This window comes from Crinia signifera, chromosome 2 (assembly GCF_055691185.1).
Source record: "Crinia signifera chromosome 2, ASM5569118v1, whole genome shotgun sequence".
Taxonomy (NCBI): Eukaryota; Metazoa; Chordata; class Amphibia; order Anura; family Myobatrachidae; genus Crinia; species Crinia signifera.
Genome location: NC_139218.1, coordinates 397197206 through 397208198, shown reverse-complemented (window position 1 = coordinate 397208198; position 10993 = coordinate 397197206). Strand labels below are relative to the sequence as shown.

General features: G+C 39.2%; 1 protein-coding gene across 1 annotated transcript; it reads left to right on the top strand.

Annotated features, from left to right (window-relative positions):
- The first annotated feature begins 3451 nt into the window (after positions 1 to 3451).
- Positions 3452 to 10788, top strand: LOC146058610 (olfactory receptor 6N1-like). The gene is made up of 2 exons (XM_083170884.1): positions 3452 to 3472; positions 9752 to 10788. Exons 1-2 carry the CDS (start codon positions 3452 to 3454, stop codon positions 10715 to 10717), a joined length of 987 nt encoding a protein of 328 aa, XP_083027010.1. The 3' UTR covers positions 10718 to 10788.
- The last annotated feature ends 205 nt before the right edge of the window (positions 10789 to 10993 follow it).

Below are 10993 nucleotides of genomic sequence, written 5' to 3'. Positions count from 1 at the left end.
TCATCACTAATGTATCCAATCCTATATAATCAGTAATGTATCCAATCCTATATAATCACTAATGTATCCAATCCTACCGTATATAATCAGTAATGTATCCAATCCTATATAATCAGTAATGTATCCAATCCTATATAATCAGTAATGTATCCAATCCTATATCATCACTAATGTATCCAATCCTACCGTATATAATCACTAATGTATCCAATCCTACCGTATATAATCAGTAATGTATCCAATCCTATATCATCTCTAATATCATCACTAATGTATCCAATCCTACCGTATATAATCACTAATGTATCCAATCCTACCGTATATAATCACTAATGTATCCAATCCTATATAATCACTAATGTATCCAATCCTACCGTATATAATCACTAATGTATCCATCCTACCGTATATAATCAGTAATGTATCCAATCCTATATAATCAGTAATGTATCCAATCCTATATCATCACTAATGTATCCAATCCTACCGTATATAATCACTAATGTCTCCAATCCTACCGTATATAATCAGTAATGTATCCAATCCTATATCATCACTAATGTATCCAATCCTACCGTATATAATCACTAATGTATCCAATCCTACCGTATATAATCACTAATGTGTCCAATCCTATATCATCACTAATGTATCCAATCCTACCGTATATAATCACTAATGTATCCAATCCTATATAATCAGTAATGTATCCAATCCTATATCATCACTAATGTATCCAATCCTACCGTATATAATCACTAATGTATCCAATCCTATATCATCACTAATGTATCCAATCCTACCGTATATAATCAGTAATGTATCCAATCCTACCGTATATAATCACTAATGTATCCAATCCTATATCATCACTAATGTATCCAATCCTACCGTATATAATCAGTAATGTATCCAATCCTACCGTATATAATCACTAATGTATCCAATCCTATATCATCACTAATGTATCCAATTCTACCGTATATAATCACTAATGTATCCAATCCTATATAATCACTAATGTATCCAATCCTATATCATCACTAATGTATCCAATCCTACCGTATATAATCAGTAATGTATCCAATCCTATATCATCACTAATGTATCCAATCCTACCGTATATAATCACTAATGTATCCAATCCTATATAATCAGTAATATATCCAATCCTATATCATCACTAATGTATCCAATCCTACCGTATATAATCAGTAATGTATCCAATCCTATATCATCACTAATGTATCCAATCCTACCGTATATAATCAGTAATGTATCCAATCCTATATCATCACTAATGTATCCAATCCTACCGTATATAATCACTAATGTATCCAATCCTACCGTATATAATCACTAATGTATCCAATCCTATATAATCACTAATGTATCCAATCCTACCGTATATAATCACTAATGTATCCATCCTACCGTATATAATCAGTAATGTATCCAATCCTATATAATCAGTAATGTATCCAATCCTATATAATCAGTAATGTATCCAATCCTATATCATCACTAATGTATCCAATCCTACCGTATATAATCACTAATGTATCCAATCCTATATCATCACTAATGTATCCAATCCTACCGTATATAATCAGTAATGTATCCAATCCTATATCATCACTAATGTATCCAATCCTACCGTATATAATCAGTAATGTATCCAATCCTATATCATCATTAATGTATCCAATCCTACCGTATATAATCAGTAATGTATCCAATCCTATATCATCACTAATGTATCCAATCCTATATAATCACTAATGTATCCAATCCTACCGTATATAATCACTAATGTATCCATCCTACCGTATATAATCAGTAATGTATCCAATCCTATATAATCAGTAATGTATCCAATCCTATATAATCAGTAATGTATCCAATCCTATATCATCACTAATGTATCCAATCCTACCGTATATAATCACTAATGTATCCAATCCTACCGTATATAATCAGTAATGTATCCAATCCTATATCATCACTAATGTATCCAATCCTACCGTATATAATCACTAATGTATCCAATCCTACCATATATAATCACTAATGTATCCAATCCTACCGTATATAATCACTAATGTATCCAATCCTATATCATCACTAATGTATCCAATCCTACCGTATATAATCACTAATGTATCCAATCCTATATAATCAGTAATGTATCCAATCCTATATCATCACTAATGTATCCAATCCTACCGTATATAATCACTAATGTATCCAATCCTATATCATCACTAATGTATCCAATCCTACCGTATATAATCAGTAATGTATCCAATCCTACCGTATATAATCACTAATGTATCCAATCCTATATCATCACTAATGTATCCAATCCTACCGTATATAATCAGTAATGTATCCAATCTTACCGTATATAATCACTAATGTATTCAATCCTATATCATCACTAATGTATCCAATCCTACCGTATATAATCACTAATGTATCCAATCCTATATAATCAGTAATGTATCCAATCCTATATCATCACTAATGTATCCAATCCTACCGTATATAATCACTAATGTATCCAATCCTATATAATCAGTAATGTATCCAATCCTATATCATCACTAATGTATCCAATCCTACCGTATATAATCAGTAATGTATCCAATCCTGTATCATCACTAATGTATCCAATCCTATATAATCACTAATGTATCCAATCCTACCGTATATAATCACTAATGTATCCAATCCTATATAATCAGTAATGTATCCAATCCTATATCATCACTAATGTATCCAATCCTACCGTATATAATCACTAATGTATCCAATCCTATATCATCACTAATGTATCCAATCCTACCGTATATAATCACTAATGTATCCAATCCTATATAATCAGTAATGTATCCAATCCTACCGTATATAATCAGTAATGTATCCAATCCTACCGTATATAATCACTAATGTATCCAATCCTATATAATCACTAAAGTATCCAATCCTATATAATCACTAATAAATATCCTTTGTAATTAAATGACTCGTTTAACAAGAGCCATAGAGCTTCTTATAATGTCATTGTGACATGTAATACACGTACAGTACCTGGGATAATTCTGGACACTTCTGATTAAGCTGCACTAATGCTCCCGTCCTTGATTAGTCCCTGTAGGGTGAGTTATTGTCATTACCATAAACACCACAACAACAAAATCATCAAGGTGACTGCGACAAAATATCAGCGCACTGATTAATCAGACCTGTGAGAATTACAGTACAATAACCTTCGTACTCCCTGATATATGGTATTAGTAAGAATATAAATAGGATTTACTAGAGGTATCTGAAACACTTCTAACACTTTATGTCACATAAGTTTATAGGGAACTTCAATAATGTATTAGTGTCCAGTATCAGTCTCCTGACATCTGCATTACACTGTTATCACTGCATATATTGGGAAATGGGAACCAGTCATTATAAGGTAAGATTTCTTTATGAAAAACAATAAATAAAATCGTGTGCACTCATTTCTGTACAACTTGCATTATGCAGAAAGCTGCAGTTAGTACGTTGGTACTTTGTTAGATTTTATGCTGTTACAACAGGGTTGCCTACCTGGGATACGGTCGTATTGTCGACAGCATTTAGGTCGACAGTCATTAGGTCGACACCGTTGGGTCGACATGTGGGAAGGTTGACAGGGTTTTAGGTCAAGGTTGACATGTGTATAGGTCGACATGGGACAAGGTCGACATGGGTTTAGGTCAACATATGCGTTAGGTCGACATGGGTTAGGTTGACAGGTTGTTAGGTCGACATAGGTTTTTTCACTGTTTTTTTGAGCCGACAAGTGCCGACAGGTGGTATTTGATGCCCTACCATCCACTAGGGCGTGGTGGGAGAATAAAATAGTGCGCCGACAGCAAGCAATCGATGCGAGGGCCTATGGTTGACTTCCAACTGTGTCAATGTTGACTGTGTCGACATTTGGGTTCAAAAACTGTGAAAGACGACCTGTCAACCTAACCCATGTTGACCTAATGCATATGTCAACCTAAACCCATGTCGACTTTGTCCCATGTCAACCAATACACCTGTTGACCTTGAACCATGTCGACCTAGAATCCTGTCGACCTTCCCACCTGTCGACCTTCCCACCTGTCGACCCAACGGTGTCGACCTAATGACTGTCAACCTATGGTCGATAAAACGATCCACACCCGCCTACCTCCTACCATCTCCTTCAGGGAGAAAATGCTCTGTTAAGGTGCGTACACACAGGGGCGATTTTGTGCAAAATCGCAGGAAATATGGTCGCTGAGCAACCATATTGCCCGCAATGGGAGTGTGCACCGGCGATATATCGCCGGGTGCGCGCTCCCGTTTTTGCCCCTGTGGTGATCGCTGGTCGCAGGAACATGCTCCTGCGACCAGCTGATTACCACTGCCGGGCTTCCCCCGGCAGTTTCTTTTTCATCAGCGACCATCTCTGGTCGCTGATGTAAAGTAGAAACTGAGCAATATATTGCTCAGCCATATATTGCTCAGCAATATATGGCTGAGCAATATATCTCCCCCGTGTGTACACAGCATTACTGGACTTTCCTGGTAATGTATGATTGCCATCACCTGTGGGGAGCTGGGTAATTGGTAAGAAAGGTGTTTCACCACAGGTGCTGGCAATCCTACATTATCCATACCTCCCAGCATGCCCCTCTCCATGAGGGACACAATGCTCTGTTCCTGGACTTTCCTGGTAATGTAGGATTGCCATCACCTGTGGGGAGCTAGGTAATTGGTAAGAAAGGTGTCACCAGAGGTGATGGCAATCCTACATTACCAGGGAAGGCCAGGAACAGAGCATTGTGTCCTCCTGGAGAGGGGCATGCTGGGAGGTATGGATAATGTATATTTGCCATCACCTGTGGGGAGCTAGGTAACTGATAAGAAAGGTGTCACCACAGGTGATGGCAATCCTACATTATCAGGAACAAAGTATTGTGTCCCTGAAGGAGAGGGTCAGGTAGGGAACCCTGCATTACATTGTTATATAGTTACATATTAGTGTATGTATATATTTGGGTTCATTTTGAATGAACCATTCTGTGATCATAACTTTCTCATTTATCTAAAACCTGCAACATCTGCTTCCTTAGTGGTAATTCAGCAGTTGTGTTGGTGATTGTCTCACCTTTTAAAAGCCATGAGTTAGATGGCAGATCAGCTTTAACCCTTTGAGTGCCAACGTTGCTGTGAGAGACCCACAAATTACCTTTTAAAAATGCAAATGTCGCTCACAGCAACTGTTCTTTTAGTATAAATTAAAACAAATACAGCCAAGTCAGGTAATTAAAATTTCAGTTAAATATCGCACCCAAAAAAGGAACAGTCGCTGTGAGCGGCGCTGGCATTTTTGTGGAGATTTTGAGTATCTCACAGCAACGTTGGCACTCAGAGGGTTAAACCAGGACACAAGCACATGTTCAGTCTAGCTATAATGTGTCTGCAGTTGCCATGTTCCTAAGATTATGGTTGTTGCAGTGAAATGTGGTCCCTTAAGCCCCGTACACACGGGGGAGATATATTGCTCTGTGTCTCCTGTTCATCAGCAACCAGAGATGGTCTCTGATGAAAAAGAAACTGCCGGGGGAGCCATGTTCCTGCGACCAGCGATCACTACGGAGGAGAAAACGGGAGCGCGCACCCGGCGATATATTGCCGGTGCACACTCCCATCGCGGGCAATATGGTTGCTCAGCGACCATATTTCCCACGATATTAGACAAAATCACCCCCGTGTGTACACAGCCTGAGTGATGGGACTCAAGCTTAAATGCATTGACCAATTTACGTACAAAAAAAACATTATTTAAGTGATTATTTGTATAGTTAGTTTATTTTGGTGAGTTTAGAGCCCTAAGTTTATATATACAGTATATACAGTATGTCACAGGTTATAGCAGGAATTTATGTAATATGTATTTATTAACAGTTTCTTATATATCACAACAAATTCCATTCCTATTACATTTATCTCTTGCATAATAATGATCAGTGCTGCAAGTATGGGGGTATGGCGTGGTACTGCTTACTTTTAAGAAATATGCTGCTGGTGCGCCATACCATGTGCCCCCCACCCCGCTGTCAATTAGGGTTTTTGTTTTTTAAATCAAATTGACGCTGTCCTGTCCACAGTAGAGAAGTCCCAGCCACGGCCCGAGCAAGGATAAAGCTGCGCCGGGTGCAGCAGGCGACCCCTTCGGCTCCTGCACACACGTCACAGTGCAGGAGACCGCACACAGAGCCTAGCAGTAGCGTGCACACAGGTGGTGCAGTCACTGATCTGCACACCATGTCATACTGTTAAGAAAGTATTGCTGGGTGTGGGGAGAAGGATCTCTTCAGAGGCTACCGAGGGCTGTAAGTGAAGGAGACCAAATGAACAGTGCTTGGGGTCAAATAAACTTGGAGGAAAAGTGTTGAGGGGGTCAAAGAAACTTGGAAGAATGGCATTTGGTGGGGCACTGCAGGGGATGAAAGGAGCCCAGAGGTGGAGGAGCAGTGATAGGGGGGAGACTTAAAGCAGGTGGAAGGAGCAGTGCTAATTGGGCCACAGGGGTGGGGGGTGAACAGAAGAGCCTTACTGGGGGGTTTAATTTGTTAAGGGCATTTTTGTGTGCGGCATTAAATGTTGTCAGTGGCATAACTATGTGCGGAACAATGTGTAATTAGCAATACAGTGTGTGGTATCATGTGTGATAGGCATTACAGTGTGTGGTGTAATGGGCATTATGGTGTGTGGTGTAATGGGTATTATGGTGTGATGTAATAGGCATTACGTGTGTGGCGTAATGTGTAATGGGCATTATGGTGTGTGGCGTCACATGTAATGGGCATTACGGTGTGTGGCATCGTGTGAAATGAGCATTACGGTGTGTGGTTTAATGTGCATTATGGTGTGGTGTAATGGGCATTACAGTCTGTGGCTTCATTTGCATATGGGTATTATGGTGGGTGGCATAATGTGGCCACATCCGTATTGCCATGTAGCCACTCTCCAATTTTCATGTGCCCAAAACAATGGCCCATTGTTTTGTGCGTGCACCTGCGGTGTGTGTTTTCAGTTCCACTAAGAGAAGATCTCTATATCTCATAATGATGCACAGGGGCAGATGCATTAAGGCTGGTGAAGTTATAAAGTGGTGATAAAGTGGAACGCGATAACGCACCAGCCAATCAGCTGTATTTTAAAAATGACAAATAGGAATTGATTGACTAGTGTGTTATCACCTTCAACTTTATCACTTCACCAAGCTTAATACATCTTCTCCACAATTTTTTTTATGTTTCTTAGTTCGTACATAATTTTTCTGTACCTTTAGAAAAAATAATTGACCAAAATTCATATTATTTGTAGAAGGTGATTTTTCATGATGCGTCCTTTTTCTCCCTTCATACTTAACCAAAATCGATAAATGAGGTACCAATTGAAAGATTAAATTTTTTTCCGCTTCTGACAAATTGTTATTTTACAAAGTTAATTACTGTGTCGCAACTTCAATGGGGTGTCACATACCTGCCCGATGGAATTATGCGTGTCCCCATGCATTGCATAACATGAGGAAACAATAGAACCATATTAACATTTAAAAAATGTTTAGATTTCACAATATTTAGAATAACTTACTCAAAACAATGGAAGAAATTATACTATAACTTTCAAGGCTTCACTTTAAGGGCATGATGCTAAGCGAGCGGCCACCAGGCAGATCACCATGCCCCCCACCACCACCAGCGCCACCCACATAACCTCATTAACATGAGAGGGGATGTGTCTGGCAACAATTTCTTGTAAAACTATTGTATAAACTGATGCATTTGTTACATAATCATATATATTATTTCTAGAGGGGGACTTTTTGGCAACAATCCCTTTTTCTCCCTTCATACTTAACCAAAATCGATGAATGAGGTACCATTTGGAAGATTACGTTCTCCGCTTCTGATGAATTGTTAGTTTTCAATTTCACATTGTATTGTTTGTTTACAAATCAAAGTAAAAAATGTACTTTGGCGCAGTAAGCTCAGTCGCTCCACCTTACATCTGCCCGGATCCGTTCACTGTATGAAAAACATGGGGCTTTCCACATGCTCATAAGACTAGCAGCATTGGTACATGTCCCCCAACCTAAGAGCTAAAACAAAGCCCGCTCTGCTACTTAGAGCTCTAGAAGCTCATCCTCGCTGCAGGATGCACGAACACGGCCACAGTAGGAGGATGGCCGCTAACACTGCATCCTGTCCAGCAGCAAAGCCCCGATGCTCCATGCAACTGCAGCAGGACAAGCACACACATATCACAGTAGAAGCTGAAAAAGGACTGCCCTCGCCAAATCCCTGCCGTAGCTGGGGACTAAGAGTTGGGGCATACAAAGGCAGTGCGAAGAAATTCCGCTTACCTTCCGGACCTCAGATGTAGCCAGCAATGGGGAAAGAAGCAGAGGCATCTATACACAGGCCCTGATGTATCCCTCGCTGTCTCTGCAGACAGGTCACCCAGAGACCAGACCCCTCATCTATAGTAAGAGGACATGGGCTCCTCCTTAGGTATGTCTAAAATGTAAGTAAAAATAAATAAAACCTACTAGGTGGCCAGTGGGAAAATTACCATCCCTTTTCCTACCATCATCCTTAACCAAAATCGATGAATGAGGTACCATTTTAAAGATTATGTTCTCCGCTTCTGACCAATTGTTAATTTACATTTACACATTGTATTGTTTGTTTAAAAGTCCAGGTTAAAAATTGCCTTTGTCCTAGAGTTCTTACCCTGGATGCATCAATACGGATCAGTTTTACTTGGCTGCTCGAAATTGCTACAAATGAACCAGTACAGTACTTCTCTAATCCTACTATAAACCACCAACCGCACCATAAAATTAATCGTATTCTATTCGCATGCAAAATTTTCCCATGGGCTACCTACTTAAACAGAATAATAGTTTATTTTTTGTTATTTTGTATGGTTCCCCCCTTTCCTGTTTGTAGTCAAGTATTTTGGGAGCCATTGGCTGCACCCCTGAATCGATGATGGGTGACTATACTGTATAATAATAATAGGGAACAGATCATTACTTACCCTATTGTCTGAAGACAGGTGATCACCAGGTAAATGTGTTAGTCTGTTGAACATTACGAAAATTACATTTTGACCTCATATAACCTCCCGCAACCTCTCGTATCTAATTTCATGTACAAAACCTTTAAATTTGTTTATCACACTAATGGGTGCTCTTCTTTTGCTTTGGAAGTATCATTGACTAGAGTTAGAGATGATCTGTCTTCTCCCATATATGGGAGGGGGTGTTGGTTTTTTTCTCCTTTTTATATATAACTTATAAGTCCATAAGTTCTACCAGATATGGACTTTTCTCATTTCCTTGACTGACAATTAGACCTTGTGGTTATTGCATTAGATTGAAGGTTTTTTTTTCTTTTTGCAACATATGCCAGGTTCTAACCTTTTGGTTCTGGTAGCTTTCCTTGTTCTTTTGAAATTTTCTTAATTTAATGAATACTATCTTTGGGATCTATTTACTAAGCCTTGGATGGAGATAAAGTGTGTAACCAGTATGGACAATGCAAATTAAACATTACATTGCTATAGATTTCCTTTAGTGGCATTGTGTGTAATTAAAATGAATTATGTGGGAATATGAAATGTTACTCTCTTTGCACTTACTGTATATAACCCCATACAGGATAATGAAGAACATAATCCATCATCTGGATCTTCCAATCAAACTTTCAGCCCTGTGACCGAATTCATCATCTATGGATTCCCGAGTCTTCAGAACTACCAAACTTTGCTGTTTTGTGTGTTTCTATTTATCTACCTCTTCTCCCTCTCTGGTAATGGAATCATCTTCCTACTGGTCATACTGGACCACAGGCTACAGACGCCAATGTATTTCTTTGTCAGCAATTTGTCTTTCCTAGACATGAGCTACACCACGGTCACCATCCCGAAGATGTTGGCTAAGTTCTCGATGCACCTTGATACCATCTCCTACTCCGCCTGCTTTTTGCAGATGTATATGTTCCTGTCTTTAGGAGCAACTGAGTGTTTGCTTCTGACTGTAATGGCCTATGACCGATATATCGCTATATGCTCTCCATTACATTATCCAACAATTATGACCAGGAGATTATATATAAGTCTATCAGCTGCATCATGGTCTGTGGGATTTATTTCTCCAGTCACGTTGCTAATATTAATCCTGAAGTTACCCTTTTGTGGTCCTAATATCATCCACCATTACTACTGTGATCACCCACCATTGCTGCAACTGGCATGCGCCAACACATCCTTAAATGTGGCAGTTGGGTCCTCGATTGCTGCCTTTTTTGTTTTGACCAGTTTCACCCTTGTAATGATTTCTTACCTTAAAATAATTCTAACCATCCTCAAAATAAATTCGCATGACGGACGCAGGAAAGCGTTTTCCACATGCGCTTCCCACTTTGCAGTGGTAATAATCTTCTATTTGCCAATTATCTTTATGTACATTCGCCCAACGGCGTCCTACTCCTCAGATGTGGACTCCCTAGTGGCCATGCTGTATACAGTATTAACCCCAATGATGAATCCCGTCATCTACACCCTGAGGAATAAAGACATTAGCATTGCTTTTAGGAAGAAAATAAACTGTAACAGTATTGTGTAGTCCAGAGCAATTCTCATGTTTTTTGTGAGTAATTGTAGGGACCGGCACAAAGAGATGACGTGGTTGGCTGATGCAGAGATAATAAAGGAAATAGCTTCTATTAATAATAATACAGCTATGGCTGTAATGAGAACTGCACATATGAACTGCTTTTATTAACTACTAGCTGACCCGCCCGGCGTTGCCCGGGAAACCCTTGGGGTTTCTTTATTTCCAAAATTGCTGAAAAATGTCATCTTACAATATGCTGTGCCAAAGACCTAAGATTGTAATTTG

What these genes read in the sequence shown, in the direction of transcription:
- LOC146058610 (XM_083170884.1), top strand. Translation starts at nt 3,452, where the DNA reads ATGGGAACCAGTCATTATAAG. An exon ending in TGGGAACCAGTCATTATAAG is followed by an intron (nt 3,473 to 9,751) that starts GTAAGATTTCTT and finishes AACCCCATACAG; the next exon opens with GATAATGAAGAACATAATCC.